The sequence below is a fragment of the Gekko japonicus genome, unplaced genomic scaffold (genome assembly GCF_001447785.1).
Source record: "Gekko japonicus isolate JY-2015 unplaced genomic scaffold, Gekko_japonicus_V1.1 scaffold1121, whole genome shotgun sequence".
NCBI classification, from domain to species: Eukaryota; Metazoa; Chordata; class Lepidosauria; order Squamata; family Gekkonidae; genus Gekko; species Gekko japonicus.
In genome coordinates this window covers 409,176-435,665 of record NW_015161433.1, presented here as the reverse complement: position 1 = coordinate 435,665, position 26,490 = coordinate 409,176, and the positions used below count along the sequence as shown (strand labels likewise).

Genomic DNA, 26,490 nt, shown 5'->3' with positions numbered 1-26,490 from the left:
GATACTTGTGGGGGGGGGAGACGCTCCACCGGAGAAGCAGCCGCAGGTGAGCCTTCTCCCCTGTCCCCCTGTCCCCCCTGTCCCTGGCACCCACAGCGAGGCCTGACCTCGGCCCGCCAAGCTTCCCCTTTTCCTAGCAGCGGCAGCAGCGGCGCCTTGCTGGCCCGCCAAACTTCCCTCCCCCGGCGGCGGCAATTCGCCGGCCTGCCAAGCTTTCCCCCTTCCCCCCTCAGCGGCGGTGGCAAGGCCTCGCTGGCCTGCTGAAATTTCTCCTTCTCTCCCTCCCTTCTTCAACCCCCCGGCAGCGAGGCCTCTCTGGCCTGCCAAACTTTCTCCTCCCCCCGGCGGTGTTGGCGAGGCTTTGCCGACTCGCCAAGCTTCCCCCCTTCCCAGCCCACCGAAATTTCTCCTTCCCTCCCTCCCTCCCTCCCTCCCCCTGGTGGCAAGGCTTTGTCGGCCCACCAAACTTTCTCGTTCCTCCCCCGCCGGTGGCAGCAGTGGCGGCGAGGCTTCACCAGTCGGCCCAGCCTTCTCCCCCACCCCTCTCCTCCCGCTGCCGCCACTGCCGAAGCTGTTCCAGCTGGGATCACCCCAGATGTGCAGGAAAATCTCCCTAACCCCAGGTGCCCCCAATGTGCGGATTTAGATATCCGCACGCAGGGGGCACCTTTGCTATTAGATATATAGATATGGAGCAGAGGTCCATCAGTGGCTATTAGCCACAAGGTATGGATAGGAGCTCTTGGTCTGGGGCAAGTGGGAGGGCTTCTAGCATCCTGGCCCCACTGCTGGGCCTCCTGATGGCATTTGGTATTTTTGGCCGTTGTGTGACATAGAGTGTTGGACTGGATGAACCATTGGCCTGATCCAACATTGGCTTCTCCTATGTTCTTATGTTTATGTTATGTTCCACACTAAAAAGAAGACAAAGAGCTCTTTAAAAATGAAAATTGGTTTTATCATGACTTTCTGCTTTAAAAGAGAAAAATTAACCTGATAAATCAGATAGATGGTGGCAATAAAAGCAGATGTTACTAATTGGTTGTTGCATCATATTAAAAGGTATTTATCAATTAAAATGCAATTGCCAATTAACCTTTTGAACATATGGGTAATGACCTCACCAGGATACTTTTCAGTTACAATGGAAACTTGAAAACACAAGGGGAGCTGATGTCTGTTAAAGCCAAACTTAAACGTATGGGGGGAATTGTCCATTCTGCGCAGGCTGTAAATTTGGCACCAGCTCCAGCTGGGCACAGCAGGCACTTCCACTTGGAGCCATAGATGGACCCAAGTACCAAAGGGGATCAGCACTTCTGTGGGTCCATTACAAAAATGTCAATTATTGCTGTGGGAGTTTTTACAAAATTCTCCAGTATGACCCAAAATCACATTATGGGATTAAAAACAACAACAAAACCTAAGGAACAACCAAAAAAGCAGTGGAGATTTGATTTTGTAGTTGACAAATTCCTGTTCCCTCTCTTGCTAATGAAACAGTGAAACAGATAAGGAGATTAAAACAAACAACCAGAGTGCTCTAGTTGCTGCATCTTTTCCCTTCTCTTTCAATGAGAGAGAGACTTTTTGTCTCATTTGGTTTGCCTGTATTTCCTCGTGAATAATACTTTAAGAAACTACATAATCTTTGGCACCTCCTGTTTGTTCACACATCAGCCTGGCTAGTCCTTTGTGAGTCCTTACTTTGATGAACCAAAGTGAATCTATGTATTTGTAACTTCCTTTCTTCTTTTTCATGCATTAAGAAGCAGTTAAAAACAAACCCAATATCCTTCTTTGGAGTTTCACCAGTTAAGGAGAGAAGAGGAGGAGCACTCATGCTCATACCACAAAATTTCTGATGAAACAGGCAGTTTATGAAACCTCATTTGACAATATGCTGCCTTTTGGGACTATTTTCTGCTTTATTATGGAACAGCTCAGGTATTCAATTTTTTTTTGGGGGGGGGCAGGGGGAATATGTCTTGGGCTGAAGATAATGGCATACTATAGCCCCAAAGGATTACGCAGGCTTGGCTTGGGAAAAGGATATGGGCTAATGCTTTGCCCTCTAAATCAAGCTGATTACTGATGATTGGCTGAGCATGCTCAGCTGACCTTACCTTGTCTTAAAAATAATTGTGGAAGGTTGGTGGCCTTGGAAAAATGGAGCAGTAGGCCATTTATCCTATGCTTTTCCTATGCTCAAGTGAGGCCCCCCAATATATAAGGAAGTCCTGTAACTACTATCAAATAATCCCCTGAACATCGCACCTCCTGTGTGACTCAAAGCTTACAGCCAGCATTTTTAACAAAGTTTGAGTTTGTTCTACTGCTTCAGACTAACACGACTGCCCACTTGGATCTAGCCAGCATTTTAAATGCTAATTGAACCAAATGAAAGTTATCACACCAATGATGCAATGATTATGCAAGAATCACAAGACAAGTGCATGACAGGAAGAGTAGCAGCTCAGTTCCTCTAGATGTACTGCAAGGAACCCCCATTTGCTTGTGTTTCATGTACAATATTTAGGCTTCAGAGACAAGAATAACTAATTCCTCAAGCAGATATTAGCTTCTGAGGACTCTGGTTTTTCAGGAGGGCCGAAAAGACCTAAAATGATGCCAATATCTTTTCCTCACATTTCAGAATGCAAGAAGAGTGTGAAATGGCTTTCAAACTAACTAAATATAAGAGCTGAGTGTTTAGAGAGAGATAAATAGTCATTTGTACTAACTTTGCTTTGGGCAGAACATGGATTCTGGGATGTCTTTTTGTTCTTGATTGCAGAGGGAGAGTACAAGTGTTATTTCTCCCAGAACAAAACAAAATCTATTTTTTAAAAAGATGTCAGTTGTTCTGTACTGTTTTCTTTTACATTGGTCTCTCTTTTTTGGTGTTAAATTGAGCTGGCAATGTTACAGGCCATTTGTAATCAGTGCTCTTAGAACTACAAAGATGTGTGAAGCTGCCAGCATGGAGTCCCTGAGGAAGCGGTGATAGCTGTCATTTGCAGAAGTATTCTGAGCGTTACAGCAGTTGTTAAAGCCCTTCCAAGGTCAATTACAAAGAGATTAATTTTTTTTGTATAAGAATCTCTTTGTGTGGGTCAGCGAGCCTTAATGTTCAAAGGGTTTCCTTTTGAAAAGCTCACCCCCCATGAAATCTTAATGCAATTTCTCTGATTTCTGGATTCCCGCATACTCAGCCTATTTTAGAGAACTTAATTGGATTACCAGAGCTAGGGTGAGGAGTGCAGTTGTGATGTTTCTGTAGACCTTCACAGGTAGAATTAAATCTACTTGGCATTCATTTTGCAGTACCACAAATGTCTTGTGTTTATTTTTGGAAAGGCTTTATCCCAGGGTACCACACTGGTAGGAATACTACCTTTGCTTGATAGAGGGTGTGTATACATGTATGTGTGTAAAACTACAAACCTAGATTGCCAAGTAAGGTGAAAAGTTAAAAACAGGGCAGGGAGAAGAAAGGAAGTAAATGTTACTGACTAAATATTTCTACAAATTCAGACCAGGTTTTAAGATATTTAATTTTTTATTTTGGCTTGTTAATAATAATAGCCTTGCCATTAAATGAAAGTTGTAGCAGAAAGCTAAATATGTTCAGTGGAGTGAAGCTGGTGGAGTGGAACTACCTCACTGGAGAGTGAGGATTTTTATGTATGCCGCAAGGCTCAGTAGTATGTTTGCTATTGCAGTGAATTCTTGCGGTAGAACATGAAAGAGAGAGAGCATAAGAATGGCAAAAAACAAAGGTAACTAAATGAGAGTTATCATTTTGAGAGAGAGAAAAAGCCTGTTGCCAGATAGACTCTTGATCTGGGAGGCAATGCTGGTGATGTTTTAACATGATGAGTCCACAGCCGAGCTGCGCATAGCATCAGGATAATGATTACCTCCTGAAGTTCCTAGGAGATTATAAATTTCACAGGGCACCTGTAAATGCCTTATAATGTTGTTAAACTTTCAGTTGTGTTGGAAGTATTAAAAACTCATTTACTGATCACAGTGATTAATGCTGGTCCTAATGGGCTGACTCATTTCAACAAATTAAGCACCTAGTGCCATTTAAACAGGTCTTTTCCTGTCATTACCTTCTCTCTTGTTAATTATTTTTAAGTTATTGTTTAATCTCTGTGTAAGTCATGGACAGAAGTCATTAGTTCTTTGTGGAGGGTTTCTTTATTCCTTCATGTAATTTGTCAACCTGCATGATGGAGTGCATTGTCTCCACCTGTAATTACCTTTTGTAATCACTGCTGTACCTCTCCCCTCCCTTTTATTATAATATTTGTGTGACAGAGCAAAAAACAGTGTATTTAATGGAGTGCTCTCATTTAGGTCTTGTTATCATTACTGCTAACACTTCAGAGTGATCATTCACATGCCTTTAATTCTGCCATTCTCCTTCTAATCTCTCTCCTTTCCTTTCTTTCACCTTTTCTGAGAACTGATTCACATACGCATGGTCCTCACTTGATGACTTACAATTGAATATGTGACCTGCCTATATTAAATAGCATTGTATTGAGGTGGTGTGAAGAAATGCATTTTTTGGGTAGAGGTCTGACCGGAGTAAAAACTTTACCAGGAGATATTAAAAGTTTTTCTCTGGTCAGAGAACAGACAGGGAGAAGTCAGTTCAATGGCTTTTAATAACAAATTGTTTTATGCAGCATTATGCAATATTATGTAGTCTGTAAAATGGTCTCCTTTATAGTAATCCTCTTTTAATGTATTGTTTTATGCCAGTAAAGGCTGACTGACTGGCTGACTTCAGGAAGAAACTTCTGGAGACTTCAGGAAAACCTTCTTTGACCCAGCCTGACCTGGTCAGGGGGTGGAGAAACAGATATGATAAAAACTCCTTGCAGCCATTACATACAGGTAGTGGGTGAGGAGGTTTTTGCCAAGAAGGGCCAATTAGAGTCAAGATGCATACATAACTGAGCAGTAAATATAGCTAAGGTTGGATTAAGGCAATTGGTCAGACCTGTGAATAGCACCAAATTAGCATACAGCATAACAAAAGAGTTTACAAACATATGTGAGAACTGAATGACATTGGATGTGTAATGAGATAAGAAACAGATATCTCTGTTAAGTCCTGGGGGCTCATTGTCCTGTATGTTGTAATAACTTGTAACTGAGCAATCTCCCATTCTAGTCTGTTTCTGACATTCCTTTGCAATAAAACAGGCCTCCCCATTGTATAGTGTTCTACAGATTTTTCAGTTTTATGATTCTTGATCTCAAATTTGTGTCCAATTATGGACCTGCCAAGATAGCGGTCACTTGCCAATCACCTTAGCATTATAGATTCAAAATCTAACAGTTCACCTAACTTAGGAATTTGATGCAGAGCTAACTCATGTTTCTGGTTGTAAAATAATCAAATGGTCCAAAAATGCATATAAGCAAACCAAGGATCTAAGAACATAAGAGATGCCAATGTTGGATCAGGCCAAAGGCCCATCCAGCCCAACACTCTGTATCACACAGTGGCCAGAAATACCAGTGCCATCAGGAGGTCCACCAGTTGGGCCAGCTCAGACAAGATCTGCCGTCTTTGCAACAAAATAATCAATGGCACACACTCTGAAGCCATCCTTTACTGTTATCTACAAATATCTAAATGATGGCAAGAACTGTTCACTAAAAACAAGCCCCCAAGAGTAAGATACACCACACAACCATGGTTTGATGAAGAATGTTTGCCAACAAAAAATGAATTAATAGCCAAGTTCACTCAATATAAGTCACAGAACATCTGTATAATTCCTTCAGATTTACATGTTTTAAAACAACAATACAAAAAACTGATTAAAAAGAAAAAGAGAGAAGCACTAAAAGCAGCCTGGCTCCAACTTACCCAGGTCACCAAATTCAAAGAAGCCTCACTCTTTTGGAGAATTGTTTCAGGTGGATTCCAATCAGGTAGCCCAAGCCCTCCTGTGAGATACCAGCAAAAACCTGGGAGACTCATTTTCATGCACTCTGGATTCCAATCAGGTAGCCCAAGCCCTCCTGAGAGATGCACTCTACGCTGCAGAGCCTGTCCAGGTGTCCCTGTCCAACTATTAATATGGAAAACCTTCCACCCTGGCCTCCAGTATCGGCTGCAGAACTCAAGAAGCTTGTAGCTCAGATAAGGTTGGGGAAGGCCCCAAGGAGTGATCTGATCCCTCTGGAGTTGATCAAAATGGACACTGAATGATGCCACTCTTTTCACATACATTGACTAAACTGCACAGATCCCCAGACACTGGGGTCTGGCCATCACCATCCCGATATATTAAAAAGGGGTGAAATCAGACCCTTTTAATTACTGCCCAATCAGTCTGCTTAGTGTGGTGGGTAAGCTTTACACCAGACACCTATGCTGGAAGTTTTGGGACAGGCTCGATAGACAGAACATCTTAACTGAGGAGCAAGCAGGTTTAGACGTGGTCGTTCCACAATGGACTAGGGCTTGATTCTGTACCTGGTGGAGAAATATACCACCAGGCCACATGGGGCACTTTACACAGCCTTTGTTGACAATATGTCATTTGATAGCATCTCGTGTGACAGATTATGGCTAGAACTAGAAGCTTCCACAATAGATTTTTTGCTTTTATATGCACACCACATAAAAACAACTATTTGTCAGTGAGATGTTAACCCACAAGGTCATCTGCAATGCTCCCTCTAAGCTGTGGAGTCTTGTGAGCAAAAATTCAACTTTGTGAGGTACTGGCGTTAAAGTTGTGAGCGAGCAATTTGGCTACTGCATAAATTAGTTTGCTCTGGAGCCATCCTTCCTGAGCGAAGACAAAAATGTGTGAGCCAGAGGCTAAAGAACTATGAGCTAGCTCACACTAACTCAGCTTAGAGAGAACACTGGTCATCTGTTCCACATGGTTCCAGTCAGGAGAGGTGTGAAGGAAGGTAGCAACTCTTTTATGCTGTATGCTAATTTGCTGCTATTCACAGGTCTTACAATTGCCTTAATCCAATCTTAGCTATATTTACTGCTGAGATACGTATGCATCTTTTTTTTTTATTTAAAAGCTTTATTCCCTCTCCTAAAAAGGAGAGATATTTCGCTTAATTAGAAAGGGGGAGGTATATAGTGGGATCAAGAGAAAGCTGAGTGATGTTTTAACTAGTAAATTAATCTGTTAGTAATATAAATCTTTTCTTCTTTTTCTTCTTGAGTGTGTTGTCAAACTTCTTTCTTCATACCGGTTAAGTACATTGTCTATGTTAATATGTTAGTAGTGTCCCATTGGTGCCTTGTTAATAAAGTCTCTTCAAAGCGCATTTCGAACCGATTTTCTGCGGGCTGGTTTCTTTTAGCCTCCAGCTTCTACAAGGAACTTCCTCCGCTTGCTTCTCTCCGGCTTCTCGGCTCCTCCTCCAGGTCGCTGTTTTCTCTTTTTACAAACTGCCAATGCTGCAATCCTTGTTCCGTCGTGCCTCTTCAAAAGATCTTTGGCTTTGAGAATGGATTTATCCTTTTTCTTTCGCTTTTAAGTTTAAACGCTACCATTCTCTTAGCTAGACCTTTTCTCCGCAACTGTTGACTTTTAAAACTGCTTTTTAGGGCACTTTCTCGCTTGTCACAGCTCTACATTTCTCAAAATACCCAGTCAAGGTCACAGTCGTTCACAGTCTGGTTATTAAGCAGCCGGCTCTTCGACAAATAAAATGCCCACCTCGGAAGCTCCTCCTTTCTTGTTCGCTAGTTTTACAGTCCAGATCCGACATCTTGTTTTTTTGTTTACTTTTATTAAAGTTCGTACAGCGCATTTAAAAAACGAGAATCTTATAGCTTTTTCTCACAATGCACCAAAAGGAACCACTTCTTTTCTCACACTCCATTCTCCCCCCCTTTTTCTTCGCTAGAAATCTCTGTTTACGAGAGTGAAGGATTCCCCTCTTCCTCCCTTAAATCTTTTCTCTAGGTGGGGGGGGGATTGCGCTTGACTCTTTTTCTCCACGTTCGACAACTCACAGTTTCAGCTGCTCTTTTTCTTTTACATCATTTGTTCGCTCTTTGTCTTTTTATCCATTCGTTCGCTTCATCACTCGGTGACATCTGGTGGCTCCGCTAAACCCCGTTCGGGGTCGCTTGCGCGGCAAGGTCCATTGGGGCATGGCGGGATCCTCAATTTCCGACCGTTTGGCCGAGAAAGAGGCTCCTGCCTGCTGCGCCCCGGGTCAGAGCCCCCCATCTGGGGCTCGTCTGGGTCTCCGCTCGCGCGGATTCCCCCCTTAACCGCGGGCGGGCGAGACGCCCTCAGGAGCGCCCCGAGGATGCGTCCACCATTCGCGGAAGCCAGACCGGAAGCCCCGAGATACGTATGCATCTTGACTCTAATTGATCCTTCCTGACAACAACCTCCTTACTGTCTACCTATACGTAATGGTTGGTGAATGACTTCTGTTGCAGTGTATCGGAAGAAGTGTGCGTGCACATGAAAGCTTATACCAAGCACACCTTGTGTCTCCAGTGAGGCAAATAGCAGCCCCCTGGGCAATTTCAGTTCAGGAAAATGGGAAAGCTGAAATCTCCTTTTCCTCTGTGTCATGGTGTAGATTTGAATTAAGTCTCTGCATTCCTGGAGTTAAACTAAGGTTGCCAACTCTGGCTTGTGAAATACCTGGAGAAATAGGGGTTGGCGCTTGGGGAAGGAGGGGTTTAGGGAGGGGTGAGACCTTAGCAAGGTATAGTGCCATAGAGTCCACCCTCCAAGGCAGCTATTTTCTCTTTAAAAATTTTTTTATTGCTTTTTTATCTCTACCCACTACAGGATACAGGGAAAAGGAATAATCTAAACTAAAATACAGAGTAAGCAGGGATCAAAAAATGTTTTAAGTTTCGGTTACCTGATATTTCCTCATTGTTTAGCTTTAACATAGTTGGAAATTAAAAGTTGATATTTCTATCTTAAACAGTGTAAACAAAATTAGCTAGAGTTTCGCTTAGAATCTCTTTCAGGTTCTCATCTTTTTGCTCCGGAATACCTTGAAATCTCAGGACATACGCTGACCGTTCTAACTGAAGTTGTAACAACTGCTGTTTCTCGGAGGTCCTCTCTTTTCCCACTACCTCCATTCTCTGGTTCAATACATTTGTCTTCTCATCAACCTTCTTCAGCTTTTTAGTTGTCTTCTCTGTTCTTGCATTGGTTTCTTTCAGTTCTTTTTGTAGAGCTTCAAAGTTGTTATTCAAGTTAGTCATCTGGTCCAGTAGAGGGTGCAATGCTGCAGTGATCATCTTGGAGATATCTGTGGTTACTTCCAGCCTGGAAGTCGGAGACGATGAGCTGGCAGTTCCTGAAGAAGCTTTCACTCTGGGCGCCATTTTTCACCCTGATGAGACATTGTTTACATTAAAGGTTAAAGTTTTTTACTGCTTCTGAAAGTTTTTTGAAGTAGAGGATTTTTTTTAGTCTGCAAACCAGTCTGTTGAATTAACATTCTCCCATCAAAGCCACCATTTTGTCCCCCGCTTTCTTTCTTTTTCAGCTGCTTTTCCCGGGGTAGGGTAGCCTCCCCCCCCATTTGGGGCTTTTTGAGCAATTTTGTGAGTTTGCCAAATACTCACTCATGCTTTACTCCTCGGCTTGCACCCAGAAACAGGGAAAGTCTCTTAATACCAGATCTTCTGCTCGGTCGTTCCGGTACGCTTCTTTAAGTCCATGGCTGGTCTTGCACCAGTGGGACCTATTGGGGCAAAAGGAAGCCTTGATCCTTTGGCCGTCGCCTTGGGAGAGGCTTCCCTCGTGCCCCAGGCTACGAGCCCTCTCCAAGGGTTCTGCCCCCCCCAGAATATTCTGGGACCCCTCCTGTCTGGTGCAATTGTGGGCCACTCTCATCAGAGCTACGATGGAGCGCATCCGCCAGCAAGACGCCAAAGCCGGAAGTTCCAAAGCAGCCATTTTCTCCAGGGGAACTGATCTCTGTTGCCTGAATATTAGTTCTAATTCCAGGAGATCTCCAGGTCCGACCTGCAGGCTGGCAACCTTAGGTTAAGTTCCCAGCTCACATCTTGCAATGTAGAATTAGGGAAAACATAAAATGTAGGCCTGTACACAGTATAAGATCCCTTCCTACTTTATACTGTACCTTCAAAAGCCTCTCACAACTCAGGAGGGCTTCAACCTTTGACAAAATCAAGTATTAATATATGTGGTATTTTGATTATCACAAATTCTTATAGGGACATGTGAAAAATATACTAGATAGGTCTGTCAGTTTCTTCCCGGGACATATATTCTGCCACATTCACCAACAATTCTTCCCAATTTTAAAAAACAACCCCCCCCAAACGTCATTAAGCACAATATTCCAAGTAAGTTTTGATTTCTGTGCATTGCAATCTCCTGATTGTCACAGTGCAATCCTAAGAACATTTTCCTGGGAGTAGCCCTGCTAAATAGATTTCAGTAGGATTAAGTATACCTATTTAGGATCACTCTGTTTTACTACTCTGTTGAATGGTTCATCCTCCTGATTATACAAAATCTGGAATATAACGTATATGCAGAATTGCCATGTACAGAAGAAATAAACTGTTGCTCAGAGGACATGAGCTGCGTCATTTGTACAAGCTGGAGCTGTCCACTGCACTTTCATATGTGTACGAATGTAAACCGAGGATGAATAGTGTCCATGCTTCATGTGTGTGAAGGGAGCTAAGTATTAATACTCTTTAGTCAGCAGATGGCAGTGTTAGTTTCATTTTTAATGTATCACCTATTCCTGGCTTGCTTTTCTCTCCAAGGGAAAAGATCCAGACCCTCCTTGTAATTAAAGCAGCATGTTAGGGAATAGCATGTATCTCCTAACGTGCAAGTTTCTGCTTTTAAAGGCATTGTTCAAGGCATAGCCACAGTGGTCAGCTGAATAACTGGAAATAACTCTCCCTTCTGACTGAACTCCATAAAGAAAATGAAGTGGAAATACTGGAAGTGGATCATCAGTAGCCCCACAAAAATATGAACAATTTTGCCATGTTCTGTTTGTAAAAAATGGTGGAAATGGGGGCAGGAAATTATATGGTTGGTAGATGTTTTCTTCCTATGTGACTGTGCTGGGAAATTTCTGGTATAAGAATTGGAGTGGCCATTTTTTGCAGGCTGTCATTGATTAATAATTCCCATTTTACATTCAGTTATGAGGGAGAATGATCACCAACAAGAATGCCAAGAGAGAAGCAAGTTTGACAACAAATTGTATAACCCTTATTAGTAACCTGAAAGGCATCAGAATTCCAGCTGCTGTAACCCAAAGTGCCATCACAGTATCAGTATAATTATTTCACAGATTCTAAATGTTTCCATTATAATAATAGTAATAAAAATAAGAATGCAGTTAGAATCCTGAAATAAACAAAAATACAATGAGATTTGAAAATGAACCTTCATATGCACTGGGTTTCTGAATTCTTCACACCCACTGACCCACACACCCCGATCAAGATCTCCTCTGTAATCATGAAGACCAGAAACTTGCTTCTAAGCATTCTAATAAAAATCAGAATGGCTTTTTAATTAGTTTATTAGTTTATATTGATTCATCTGACTGCAAAAGGCCTGAGCTTACCGAAGCCATGACCCCTTGGAAGGAATTTCTGCTTACTTTCTGAGTTGACTAGGATAAAAGGCTAGCATCTGATGTGACACCAGTAGTTTTCTCCAGTGTTTGGCTTCTTGCACTATGAAAGTAGCCAAAGGTTAGCTGGTAGATAACAGTCATCATTCTGCTGCTCACAGAAAAGTTTTCTGAAGCAAAGTGAGCTAGTCAAAAGAGGTGTTATACAAGTTAGTGCCTGTTCTTGCGTTACTGGAGGGATGAGGCGGCTGCCCCAATGGCTTTGCTGTCATGCCGCTTCTGTAATGTTTGGGTGAGAATGCTGCTGTGTGTCACTGAAAACAAAAGAATAGTTCTCTGTCTTGGACTAAAAATCCATCTGAATCAGTGTTTTTCATGTAACAGTGGCCAGCCAGGTGCTTGTGGGAAACAGTGCGTGAAGGCAATCATCCTTCTCTACAGTCTGGTCCCAGGATCTGGTTCTGTCTATTTCAGTAATCAGTACAGCCCGTGTCATTATTCACATATTGCCACCCATGAGGTCAGACTTGCACACATGTTTGCCAGCCCTTATCCTTCCATTTCATTCTCTGCTATGATCCTACTGTTGTAAGAACACAATTTTTGTTACCTTTCCTCATGGTAGTTTTCAAGCTCAGTAGCTGGGAGAACCCTCAGGCATGTTTACATCCAGCCTACATTGGGAGCACACAGAGCACATATGCCTCAGGCCCTGGGCAAAATCTTCTTCCCTACCAGTTTTTTTAAATGGAAAGCTGGGTTGCATATGCACCACAAACTGATTGAAGCAAAACCCATTTAAGCTTCATGTGTGGAAATTCTTATAGAAATGGTAGAGAATTCCTACTACAGCAGCCTTCCCTTGTTAAGCAGATTGTTTAGAAGGCCCTTGAGCAGACATGGTACTGAAACATCCACTAACTCTTTGCTGCTTCTCATAAATCTCTGTTAAGGTATTATGCTTTCCATTGGAGCTCTGTGGGGTCAGGAGGTCTGTTCTTAGCTAGTGATTTGTTGCCTGTTGCCTGATCATCTTACTTCCTTGCATTTGCTTGTCCATATCTTATTACAAATGCAAAGTATCCTATCAGAGCCAGTTTGACATCTATCACTTTAACCACCTTTCTAGATGATACAGATTGAGTTTCATGCACTCCTTTCCAATGTGAAGTCTATTGATTAGCTTAAGGAATACACATTTTTAACTTTAATGCTAAAGACACTATATATTAGCCTTTTAAAAGTGTCTGGTAAAGGGCCTGTCCATACATTTCCCCTTTGGGAATGACCCCAGGCCGGCTCAAGCGATACATTTTGGAACTCTGTGCTTTCCAGATGTGTGTGGATCCAATTTGGATTAGGACCATGATATGTAGGAGAGAGGGTTTAGCCCCTCCCCCGTGTCACTGCTTCCGCAACCTGAAATGACCCCAGGAAACTGCTGTTTGCCCTGTTGTGCAAGTGTAAAGTGTATCTCATTGGTGAGACAAATAGCAATTCTTAGGCTATGGATCAGGAAAATTGGGGTTCGCCCCCCCTAAACATCCTGTATGCTGTGGTCCCAGTCTAAATAGGGCATCTATGCACCTAGGAAACATGAAATTCCAGAACATTTGTCTCTGATCCAGGGACATCCCCAGGGAAAAAGTAATGTGTAGGTAGAATCACAGATCTGGAAAGAAGCTAAAAGGTCTCCAATGTAGATGGATGGTACTGACATGGATTATAGGGAGAGAAAATCTTTAAGTGATGGTCCCAGTTCACTAAGTGAGTTGTACTAAACAATTAGCCTGGACTTTCAACAGCTTACCATGTGAATGTTGATTTCTAAGACAAGTGTAGCATAGGGACTGGATCTTTGACTGCTGAGTAGCATACAGTAGTCAATATTTTGCCTGTTACACAGTTGTGGAATGCTCAGAACCTCATAACACAATGAAAGCCCTCCCTGACAGCCCTTGTTACAGCCCCATCAGACTGTTTACTTAGAGAGTCCTTGCACTTGGTGGTATCTTGGCACTGTTACTCTGCACACATTTCAGAGTGGCTGTCTTGGATCTGAAGCTCTGCCAGGAAATAAAAGTTGGATTCGTTCCTCAGATTCATCTTTGCAACTATTTTAGGAAAGGCTGAACTTGCCAGGGTCAGAAGGGCGGTGACTCCTTTCCCTTTAACCACATGCTGTCTCTTGCTGGAGAGATTTTATGAGAGCGCTTTTGGGCACTTGCCCCATTGCTCCACTCAGCCTGTAGACCTGACAGCTCTGGACATTATGTTTCAGTCCTTTTTTCATTCCTCTGTTTTATTGACAGCTTTTCCCCAGAGTACAGCAAAATTTGCTAGTTGTCTTCCTCTTGCAGAACAGCACTGGCATCTCTGTATGATTTTAACTAATGTTTGGGTGACAGGTCAGAGCAAGGTTATGTTTATCATTCTTGTTAGAGTGCCAGTTAGATGCCTATCCTGTTAAAAGTGTTCTACTTTTTGCTAAGTGGAACCTTTCTGTGTTGATATTCTATCATGCATATGGCTGCTTTGAAGCCCCAGCTCATGTTAGCACCTTACAAATATAGAACATTAGCAAATCTGGAGACTGGTCACACTGGCAAGTTTAAACAAATGGAGATATTAGGCTGACCAACAGCTATGTTGTTGCTGTAAACAACCTCAGACTTTCCAGTTTACTTACTGCAGGAAGTACACTGAGGAACTCAGAACAATAGTGCTCTTTAGGTGTAGGTAAGTGGCCTTTTTGCTGATGGTTGGAATCAGATGTTGATAAGGTTAGATACTGCTAGTGCTGTTAATAGTGCCTGCCAAAATGTGTGCGCATATGTGAGGCAGACAGGCGGAAACAGTTGAATCCCAGACCATTATAACTTTTTGAAACACCTTATGTTTTAAATGTAGCTGAAGGACAGATAGCCCAATACGGTCATCCCACTGACACCACAGACAAGCCAGTTCAATGTACGTAGTAGGATTATTGCTATTATTATTATTCCTTCTTATTGCCATCATCATTTTACCTGACTCCTGTTACTAGTTTTCTCCCTGCCTCTGTGTTATACAAAATCTGTGCTATTAACTCTCAAGGGCAGAGGTTGGTGGGGAAATGATTTACTATAAAGAGGGTGGGAGTGTTGAGAGACAAGTTATTTATCTTTGTTGTGTGTCAGGATCTTGAGTGAAGTTTAAAAGAGTAATAGAATGATGGCTTCTGAAGGCCAGTTACACCAAATCTCAGATAAAGGAAATCTAATCAGCTGGGAAGTATTTGCAACGAGAAATGTATTGTTACAGCTTAAAGTTGCATTAGAGATTGGTGTTACAATTTCTTCCTCTCCCCCTGTGTTCTCATCTCTGAAAAATCAGGATGTGTGTTAGTCAAGAGTAATACTTAACTTTAATCTCCAAGGAGCAAGAATGGGAGGGCACATAGTATGCAAGGAGCATTGCTGCTTGTAATCAATAGGTTTTGCAGGTTTTTGTGCTGCTTGAAAAGCCTGCAAAACCTGCTTGAAAAGAGGTGACAAAGGGACAAAAGAAATGAGTAAATACATGACATCTGTATCATACTACTTACAGCGATTGTCTGACTTCATTCTCAGCCTATTTTCAGCATACCCAATATGTTAAGTCCTCTGTACAGCATAGAATTCCTATTGTTCCTATCTAGAGTATTTATTGGAATCATACAGAGATGGAAAAAAAGCAGTGAAAAGGGTTGACAGGAGCAGCCAGGTATGCTGTAGTGTAGCAGCAAAAATATATTTACTGAGCTAATAGGCATGTTGAGGCTGGGAGGGCGCTTACAAGAGGGGAGCAATGTGTATGAGGGAGGAGTGCCCCTTTCTGTGCCCACTAAGAACTTAGCTATATATATGCATCCTCCCTAGGTCTGCTCTTGAGTGCTTTCTATTAGACTTGCACTGTGAGTTCCGTAACTGGAACTCTGTCCTCAGCTTCATGGAGACTTGATAAGAACTGCGGTACATTAGGAGAAGCAGCTTAAGCCTTTCCTCTGTATTGTTTTCCCAACTGAAAAAGGTCCCTTGGAGCAGCTATTTACTGCTCCAGTACTGATGGTTACATCTGGGTTTCTCCAGTGGGGCAAATAGGAGCTCCACAGGACTGTTTCAGATTGGGAAAAATTGGTTTAAGATCCTTTCTCCAGTGTTCCTCAATCCTGGTTTGAATCAGGTCCCTGCATGCTTGAAAACTGAGTTCTGAATACAAATCAAAACTTCACATGGAACTTGGGGAGGATACAAAAATGACATATAGTTAGGCTCTAATGCTTGCCTGTACCTATAGGAACCAGTGACATAACGTTATAGGATCACCTGGTTTCCGAAGCCCTCAGAACCTGACCTGGATCCTGAGTCAACAGAACTTGTTGCTGGTGTGAGGACCAAGCTGCTTTCAGGCTCTTTGTTTTAGTTGCAATCAATATTTATGGAAGTCTGATAATCAATATTTTACTAATAAAACAAAAACTGAAAAAGATTTAATGAAACCATCAAGGACATATCTAACTTTCTTTGACTGTGACTGAAGTAGGAATCAGTTTGTGGAATGGTTTGCCAGCTCATTGAAAAGATGGATGACTATATCTATAACAATTCCCTCAAGTTGTGTAGCATCTGTCATACTTGTTGACAAGCATTAGTGCTGTGTGAGTAAAGAAAGTGGAAAAAATGCTGCAAAGCATCCATTAATTGATCCTTACGTAAAGATCTAATTAAAAAATATTGTTCCAATGAGCTTGGACACAAATTAATGTGATCAACGAGAACTCTGTTGATAATTTCAAAGCTTCATTCCAAAGTATGAATTCTAGATCCCCCCAGTTATGGATATGCAGAAACTAGAAATATGCATACAGCATCCTACCTTGTAATATGGTGTTGGGCTTTTTGGTCTGTGATCATGAGCTTGGAATGCAGAGGACATTCATTTGGATAGGGACTTCTTATAGATCAGCTATACCAACAGACAAGCCATTAATTTCTGAAATAAATTCAATGAAACCTTAGCCTGTCTGTTTTCATGAAGCTAACTCTGCCTATATTTCTTGCTTCATATCTAGTTTATGATTTTCTTAATGTCTCCTTCCCAAGATCATACCCTTTCCTTCTAAACTGAGATTAATTCAAGACTCTGTCATGCAAGACAAAAATAGGTATATTTTACTGGGACCAAGGGTCTAGGGAAACTAAACCTGTGTTACAAGTGTGTTACTATGGTATGGTCAACATCACAATTCAGAAATAGACAAGAGCTTTCACAATTTATGAACTTTTAAGTGCATGAAAAAACCAGGAAGAGGAGACTTGAGTTGCAAATCTGTACCAGGTCCACAGAAATTATATTTAGTCCCCGGATGATTTAGCTGCCATGCTGTGGAATTCTATTTAAAACTAGTGATACAAATGAGAAATCTTGTTTCATAGATAAAGAAAAAACAGCCCCCTTTCCCCATATTAATACCACTGTCATGAAATTTGAATTTCGTGCATCTGAGACTCCAGGATGCAGTAGTAATATGTCTAAGCAGCAACGTGACTCAGCTGATGTTATTTTTTCTTACTTGGCCCTGTGGATGTGTAAAGTGACTATGCAATTTGGGCAACACCTGCATGGTCTTCTAGTAGCAGCTACACTTCGTCAGTACTTGATATGATACATCAGCACTTGATATGATGGAGAGCGAACTGATTGATTTTAAATTTCTTGAGTGATGTATCCCCATACAACCACAGAGAGATCAAGTAACAGAAAAAAAAAATTGATCTCTTCCATCTTTTATCACAACCTGAAACCTTAGGTACAAGTGGAAAGTGTATGTGCTTCTTTTTTTCTCTCTCCACTCAGCCAGCCTGTATGGAGGCAGCAGCCACGGGCTGAGCTTTTGAGTGGTCAGGAAACCAGGGAAAATGGCCAAAATCCAAGTTCTCCAGGGGCCCATGATAAGGGAAAACAAAGTCATCTTCACATAGTTTCTTCAGTGGATCATGGTATGAAGCTCTGAAGTGTGAAAGGGTGGGGTATATGTACGAGCTAGATTATGAAATTACCTTTTCCAAGGCCCATCATTTCTTTTAAGATGCCCTGGGGAGGGGAAAGAAGCAGGCAGTGGTTTAGCCTACTATTCACTGAACAGGTGAAACTTTATGATGATTGAAGGGTAGAAATACATGTTCCACTGAGAGATCCATGACTAATCTCCTGACTTTTTGAAAACCCAAATGCAGCCATAAGGGTGGGACTGCTAATTTGAATGGGGAACCAGACTGGTGGTGTTGTTAAGTCATTCTTTATTCCATAACGAAAATGAGGCAATACTTCTGCCCCCATGTGAAAAAATAGCAGCTTGAATTAGATTACTGAATTTGAGAAGATACTGAAGGTCAAGGATTAAGCATTCCCAGTTCCCCTAGTCCTTCCTTGATAAATTAGAAATTTCCCTTCCTGTACTTTGTTTAACAAAATGTTGGGAAATGGTCACAGAGTCCTGATTGGATTCAGTATAAGGCAGTTTCATGTGTTTGAGGAGAAATAAGAATTTATTTATTTCGATTTCTTAACTGCCCTTCCCCGCTTGCATGGGGCTCAGGGTGGTTTACAACAACATAAAATCCAGTACAGTTTTAAAACCAATTAAAACTATAGAATTCAACATAGATATTTAAACACTTAAAACAATATGGCATATTTAGCATTCAGATCTTCATGGGTGGGGGGAGGGTGCCAGGCAGATGTAAAAGGACCCGTGCAGATGTAAGGACCCGTGCAGCTGCATTTTGTACCAGTTGGAGCTTCCGGGTCAGTCTCAAGGGTAGCCCTACGTATAGCAAGTTACAATAATCCAGCCTGGAGGTGACTGTTGCATGGATTTCTGTGGCAAGGTCGGGGCGAGACAGGTAGGGGGCCAGCTGCCTAACTTGGCACAGTTGGAAAAATGCCCGCCATACAACATTGGCGATCTGGGCTTCCATAGACAGAGCGGGGCCCAAGTTCACCCCCAGGCTCCTGATGATAGGTGCCGGTGTCAGAGGTACCCCATCAAGGGCTGGGAGTTGACTCCCCGATCCTGAATCCCCCCCTCCCAGCCACAGAACCTCCATCTTAGCTGGATTCAGCTTCAACTGGCTTTGCTTCAACCATCCTACCGTGGCCTCCAACCCCTTGGCTAGACTTTTTGAGGGAGAGTCTGGGCGGCCACCCATCAACACGTATAGCATACTGGTGACACCCAAGCCCGAAACTCTGAGCCAGCTGGGTGAGGCCAGCTGGGCAAATTAAACATTTGATTTCTGAAGCTTGTAATTATATAATATTGGAATAAAGTGTTGGACTATGCTTAGAAAGACCTAGTCGCTGTCTACCAGCCTAACATACCAAAAGGGGTTGTTGTGAAGATAAAATGGAGGAGGAGACAATGTCCTTGGAGGACACGTAGATATCGTTAAACCCGCCAGGAACAAAGATGTAATTGACGTATTCTAATGTGACACTCAACAAATGAACCCTGAAAAACATAAAACATCAAATTTAGCTATTGTATTAATGGAAACAACTGCTTTGAAAAGTTGTTTGTATGCTGTATCCCATGTAGTGAGAAAAGCAGAAACAGATTTTGCAGTAGCCATGAATTCAAGTTGACTCATTGATTTGTTGCTTGTATAAATCTGATGAAATCATTGGAGAGGCACTGGGGATGAATCAAACTCAATGTGTTAAACATGAGCATATTGATTGAGGACCAGTAAATTTTCCATGTGTAAATGGGAACTGCTAAGGCCAAGATTACCTGGTACAATAGACTCCAACATGGGAGCTTCTTTGTCAAAGGTGACACCATTATAAATCACTCACTGGCTCCCTTTTTACAATCTTGGACCCATTCTTCTGTGCCTGCTCTCTGTGCTCTTTATAGTATATTGCCAAAAAGATGGGCTTTCATGATCTCTGTTACTAATAGATCATAAAGCTGAGTGATACTATAACAATGCATCATCCAAGGAAGGCATGCCATGACCTAAAGAATAATTCAAAAGCAGATGCCATTTAGGAAAGATGACATCCAGCAGCAGGCTCTGTCGTGTAAGCTGTGTGGAAAACACAGCTAAATGCCCTTCCCCCATCCATGACCTGTGAAATGTACTGCTGCAAAAGTTCACATCCAATAGGGGATTTACCCAAAATATATCTTGTCCAGATATTAGTAATTCAAGCACCTGATTTGCTAGTACAGAGCTGGGTATTTATGGGAGATGATGCAGGTGATAAATTGTCAATGAGTCAGAGGATGAAAGCAAAGATGGTGAAATATGGAGTGCAAGGCTTGAGCAGAGGTTCACATATGCAGGCTTGATTTATATCTAAAACCCAGACAGGAATATAAGTAATGCGTAAGTGGCATGGAGATGAGTTTCTAGTATATTGTACCCTTGGGAGTTGTCTTCAAGACTGTAGGTTTATTCTGGGAAGCTCCTTTGAGACTGATGCACACTGGCACAGTAATCTTGCTCCCATGGGGCTGCCCTTCCTGGGTTAAAGGGTTGAATTCTTTTCTTTGAAAGATAAGTATACTCAAAGAGGAAAAAAATCTGTTTAAGTCCGCAGAAAGGGGTGCTTGCAAGGGATAAAAATAATCAGTCTTGTGGCACCTGAAAGACCAACAAAATTTTACTACAGCATGGTCCACAAAAGTTTATGCTGGAATAAAGGTTTTTTTTTTTTTTAAAGCTTTTAGGTGCCACAAGACACCTGTTTATTTTTGCTGCCATAGACATAAATGTTCATCGGAAAAAAAAAGATTTTGAACTGCATCTCTGGAAATTCTTAGTGAACTGGCTTTTTGAGGTGAACCAATGTTGACAAGTTTACACCTTTGACAATAACATAACAATGAGATTTCAACAAAGAAAATGTATTACCATTCCATTAGAATCTGTAAATTTTGCTCTGTTCAACAAGAGAACTTGAGGTGTCATAAAACATACATTAACACATGGAACTATAATGTAACCCCCCTCCCAAATTAATTCCAATTAAAAGGACAGCACAGTATAATATATGATGGAAGTTGCATAGTCTAGTAATTTAATTTATGTAACTGGCCATTTAGCTGGGAGGTTGTTGTACTACTCAAGACATCCAGCAATGGAAAGACAATGCATGAAATGCTGAAGATGTAGAAAGAGACATTTTAGAGAAGAAAAACTTTAACTCTAGCAATTAAGAGCAGTAAAACAAAAATTTCTACCAAGTGTTACCTAAAAGTTCTAGTAAATGCTAGTTTTAACCTTTCAGTTTTTAAATTACTTGAGGCTGAAGTATCTGAAGGTCTGTGTTCACCCATATGAACCTGGACAGAATCTGAGATGTGCTGGTCTGTCTTGTTGCAGGAATCCTCACTTTCAGAAATGAAGTTGATAGGTGCTTGTGAAGTTGATAGGTGTCTTTTTAACTGTTGCTCCCATTTTGTGGAATTCCTTGCTTCCTGATGTGAGGAAATCCCATTGCATCCTGACTTCCACATGAAAGAGAGAGTCAGTATGGTGTATTGGTTAAATATTAGACTACACTTGAACCCCGATTCAGGCCTCTGTTTGCTATGACATTCAATTGGGTGCCTTTGGGCCAGGCCTTCCCTCTCTGCTTAACCTACATCACAGGTTTATTTTGAGAGTAAAATTGAGGAGGAGATAACTATGCATGTCTTCCTCAGAGGAAGGGCAAGATACAGAAAAAAACTTGAAGACATAAATTAATGACATTTTTGTTCTGAATTGTTTAAAAGATGAAAGACCACTAAGTTGTTAGTTTCCTTGGAATTGTTTGGTGGTGTTTGTGTCTTCTAGCTGTTTCTAAATGTTGAATGTTGGGTCTTTTCTGTGATTTTTTTGGTATGTATTGTGTATTCATATTTAAATTAGTTGTTATTCCTGTTGTTTCAAGCTCCCTTGATTGCTCCTGAGAGCAGAAAAGTGGGATAGGAATGTTCTAAAAAAACTAAAACAAAAGCAGCAGCAGAACTGACAATTCAGAAAGGCCTGTTAAACAGAAACCCCCAAAGGGCGAATAGTGAGCAGGTTTTGGTAGGAAGAAAGACAGGACAAATGCTCAGTAGATTTGGGGGGAAATTCAGTTGGAATAAGAACTGGGGGAAAAATAATAGACGATAAAGAGCCCTGCATCCTCCGAGTAAAGTTCTGTATTTATTTAGACACACGTACCTTGTACTTCTTGGAAAAGTCTTTTCCTCAGTGGAAACCCAAGGATGTTTACAACATCGTCCCCCATCCTCCATTTTATCCTCACAATAACACCTCTGTGTAAGGTTGCCAGGTCCTCTCTGGCTTCCAGTGGGGGGCTCCCAGGTCCGTTCCAGGATCTTGCCCATGTTGGGTGGTGGTGGTTGTGACACTCTAGTTTATGGGCAAAAGTCTATGGTTTGAGCCCAATTATACCATTGAAGGTCAAAGAAGACGGGGATGGCAAAGGATAAGATGGTTAGACAGTGTCATAGATGCAACAAACATGAAATTGAGCAAACTTCAGAGGACAGCGGAAGACAGGAAGGCCTGGCGTGATCTGGTCCATGGGGTCGCGAAGAGTCGGACTCGACTGTGCGACTAAACAACAACATACTATAGTGTTTTGCCCAAAAACTACAGCGTCACCCCCTGATGTCAGCGACATGATGACATTGCTTCCAGGTGGCATCATTAGGTCGTGTTGGGGGCCATTTGTGGGTGAGTTCCCCCCACTGGCCAGCTGGCCAGCAGCGGAAAGGGGCCTGCAAAAGCAAGGGAACCCCTGCCCTGGACTGGGGGGGCAGGCAGCCATACCTCTGAGGGGAATGTTAGTGAATAAGAGCGACTGGCCCAAGGTCATCTAGGGAGCTTCCATGGCAAAGTGAAGTTCAGAACCTAGGTCTTTCCAATCCTAGTCCAACACTCTAAGCACTACACCGTGCTCTCTATTCTGTATCATTCAGAAACTTGTTTCCAAGTCTTGCTTGTCACCTCCTCCTGTGTTGCTACCAAGAGGTTCAGCTTGAGTAATCTCAGGTGGTGTCTGGGAAGCTAGAGAAGGAAAATGAGCCTATGCCTCAATCACTGCTAACAATGAGCAAGGGCTGGTAGGCTCAGATTGCCTCTGGGCCATTTAATGGCCCAATTCTGCCAGGGAAGCCACAAGAAGGACATGGAAGCAACAGCTCATCCTCGCTGTTTGCTCATCCCACTTCTGTAATTAGTGTTAAGTACTTTTTTGTCTTTGAATGTGGCAGCTCCATGTAGTCATCATGGTAAATAGTCCTTTGATAACCCATCTCTCTCTTTTTAAAGGTAGGCTATTTCTGTGGTAGTAGATTGAAACCCCCCTAGTTCTCTTTTATTTTATTAACAACAAATGTCATAAAAATGGCATCCACCATCTAATGAAATCTCAAGTGAAGTTTAAAAAGGGGAAAAGAAATAGTCATTTTTTGTCTGGGTAGAAGCAATTATTTTTAAAAGGCCTTTTCTGACTTTTGATATAGCATTTGCTCAGATGGGCTTGGTGAACTATTTTATGAACACAAAGCATAACAGAAGTCCTATATAGGTTTAGCTGCATTTCTTTATAAAAATCAAGCTGAAATGATTATATCTTCAACAGTGGCTCTGAGCAAGAGATAGGTGTTTTACTTCGATTTATAGCTATACTTATGTGGTGATTTAGTGGGTGGCAAGCTTGTCACTGTGTTAGCAATTGAAGTATTGCCCCAGAACACTGGCAAAGGGCACTGTGTTACTGGAGATGCTGTCTTATATAGGGATGTAAAATTACTATTTTTATATTATTTAAAAATGTTTCTCCCATTTCTTCATAGCACCCAGTAGCTAACAAAGAACACTTAACCAAAATGCTATGGAAAAAACACAAATTATCACTACAAACAGAACACCATTTCAGTTTCCAAAGCCTATAGGAAATAGACAGCTGTATAAACCTTGCCAAAGAAGGGATCTAATGCATCTCCTCCGGTAAGCCATGTGCGTGTCCCTTTCTGGTAGCCCATTGTGCCTTTAATTTATTTTATTTATTGATTATTCAAATTTATATTCTGCCCTCCCTGCAAACAGGCTCAGGGTAGATCACAGCAAAATATCAAAACATATCAAAATTTCAAACATATAAAGTATAAATATAGACAGTTTAAAACAACATAATTAAAATGAAGGTTTCCAGCTGGCGCCATTGGTTTCTTAAACTTCTTAACCTGGGCCACTTGAGATGGTAGGTTCATCTTCAGCAGCGGTGTGTGTGTGAGATTTTATTGGAAGCCCACTACCTGAGCCAAATTCTTGGCAGAACAGCTCCATTCTGCAGGCCCTGTGGAATGGTAACAAATCCCACAAGGCCCTGATCTCAGGTGAGAGCATGTTCCACTAGGCTGGGGTTAGGGCAGAAAATGCCATGGCCCTGGTCGAGGCTAAGCGGACATCCTTTGGGCTGGGGATCACCAGTACGTCTTGATTCGCAGAGCGCAAAGCTCTCCCGGGCACATATGGGGAGAGGTGTTCCCTCAGGTATGTCGGTCCCAGGCAGCGCAGGGTTTTAAAGGTTAATACCAATACTTTAAAGTGGATCTGGTACTCAACTGGTAGCCAGTGCAATTGGCGTAGCACTGGGCCGAATGTGTGCCCGCACAGGCGATGCAGTCAGCAGGTGAGCTGCTGCATTTTGCACTAGCTGGAGTTTCCGGATCAGCCGCAAAGGCAAGCCCACATAAAGCAAGTTACAGTAATCAAGTCTGGGAGTGACAATGGAGGCCCAGGTGGCAGCCACTGCCAGATCTGCATTTTACCATCTGAGGCAGATCCGGCAGTTGGCCCCCTTCCTCGACCGCGATGACCTGGCTACAGTGATCCATGCGATGATCACCTCAAGGCTAGACTACTGTAATGCTCTCTACATGGGGCTGCCTTTGTCGCAGATCCGGAAGCTGCAGCTAGTGCAGAATGCGGCAGCCAGGCTGCTGATGGGTCTCCCCAAGTGGGAGCACATCCGGCCTGGGTTGAAAGCGCTGCATTGGCTGCCAATAGCATACTGAATCCGCTTCAAAGTGCTTGTACTCACCTTTAAAGCCCAACAAGGCCAGGGCCCGACTTACCTGAGGGACCGCCTTTCCCCATATATGCCCCCAAGAGCACTTCGGTCGGGGACCCAATACCGCCTGGTGATCCCAGTCCCCAGGGAGGTAAAGCTTGCTGAGACCAGGGCTAGATCCTTTTCAGTGGCGGCCCCTACCTGGTGGAACGAGCTCCCGGAGGAGATCAGGGCCCTGCGGGACCTTATGCAGTTCTGCAGGGCCTGCAAGACGGAGCTCTTCCGCCAGGCTTTTGGATAGGGGCCGCCGCTGCCACCACCACCAATGGTGGCGATACCATCGGGATTAGGAATTGTCCTTGGAAGTTCCGCCATAAATTGCATGGCACTGACAATGTGGGATTGGCTCGAACTATCTGCTGGACAGTGCCACCCCAATAGGGAGGATTGAGGATACCATCAAAACCACTCAAGACCACCTTGTTTACAGAAAGCACTTTATTATTGTTATTAGTATTCATGATTTTACTGTTTTATCTGGTTTTATGTATGGGGTTATGCCCCTTGTAAGCCGCCCTGAGCCCGTTTGCGGGGAGGGCGGGGTAAAAATGCCTAAATAAATAAAATTGCATGGGTCACTGTAGCCAAGCTGGGGGGGAGGGGAGAGGTAGGGAGCCAGCTGCCAGATCTACCGAAGGTGGTAAAAGGCAGATGTGGACACTGTGGTGACCTGGGCATGCATAGAAAGCAAGGCATCCAGGACCACCCCCAGGCTCCTCACCTTCTGGGATGGCACATGTACTGCACCGTCCAGGGTAGGTAGCCTTATTCCTGATTCAACCCCCCCCCTCCAGCTCAGGTACAGGACCTCCATCTTTGTTGGATTAAGTTTCAACTGGCTCTGCTGTAACCATCCAGCCATGGCCTCCAAAGCCCTGCTCAGATTCTCTGAGGGAGAATCAGGGCAGCCATCCATCAACAAATAGAGCTGGGTGTCATCTGCGTACTGGTGACAACCCATCCCAAACCTCCGGACCAGATGGGCAAGGGGGTGCATGTAACACTTTCTTGGCCCATCTCTAGCTTTCTTCATGTTAAGTGGAGATTTGCTCCGTTCTCAAGAAAAGCAGGGCAGTGTTGAGCAATAAGTAAGCTAAAAAGGGAGTTTGGGGTAAGTTCAAAACTCTGTGCTTTGAAAATGTGATGCATACATTTGGGGCATCTGGATTTTCATATGCAAATCTGGAATTTGAGTAAGACTCCAATTACTTTCCAAGCAAAATTAATTTCAGCTCCAGTCTGAATATTAACAGCTGGCAATTATAATGTATGTTGCTGGGAAGGAGAAGATGCAGCCTCCTTCACCTTTTGGTCCTCCAGTCCATAACAAGGGCCAGGCTGTCCATCCCCTTACTATTGCAGCCCCAAGCTAACCAACAGCAATTGGATACCTACCACAGCATACCTTTGTTTGTATCTCTAAGTAACATTTCCCATCAAATAGAGGGAATCCAGTGAGAAGTGTTTACTAATACCCATGGCCTCTGCAAAGCAGTACTGATCTGAGTGAGCCTGTAGTACAAAAGTCCAGTTCTATAAATCACTAAGGGTTGTTCACACATGCAGGTTCATCAGTTGAATGGAACACTGCAGATACAACAGAGTCAGAGCTTATCCAGACACAGTACTTTAGGACAGCAATTCTGAATCTTTTTTAGGATGGTGACCCCCAAGTCCAGATTTACTTGG

General features: G+C 42.7%; 2 protein-coding genes across 4 annotated transcripts in view; one reads left to right on the top strand and one right to left on the bottom strand.

Moving 5' to 3' along the window:
- Positions 1-21,945, bottom strand: part of TDGF1 (teratocarcinoma-derived growth factor 1) — a 57,306-nt gene extending 35,361 nt beyond the window's left edge. Inside the window, exons 1-3 of the mRNA XM_015428978.1 lie at positions 21,879-21,945; positions 20,577-20,604; positions 19,036-19,165 (exon numbers count right to left, since the gene is read on the bottom strand). Of these exons, the coding sequence (XP_015284464.1) occupies positions 19,036-19,165; positions 20,577-20,604; positions 21,879-21,945 (225 nt within the window). The remainder of the gene's footprint in view (positions 1-19,035; positions 19,166-20,576; positions 20,605-21,878) is intronic.
- The window catches only part of LRRC2 (leucine rich repeat containing 2), a 91,844-nt gene continuing 79,600 nt past the window's right edge, over positions 14,247-26,490 (top strand). Inside the window, exons 1-2 of one of the 3 annotated variants that reach the window (XM_015428980.1) lie at positions 14,247-14,370; positions 23,522-23,675. The gene's annotated coding sequence lies outside the window, so the exon portion shown is untranslated. Of the gene's footprint in view, positions 14,371-23,521; positions 23,685-26,490 lie in introns of all 3 variants that reach the window. The other 2 variants (XM_015428981.1, XM_015428979.1) reach the window with 2 other exon arrangements.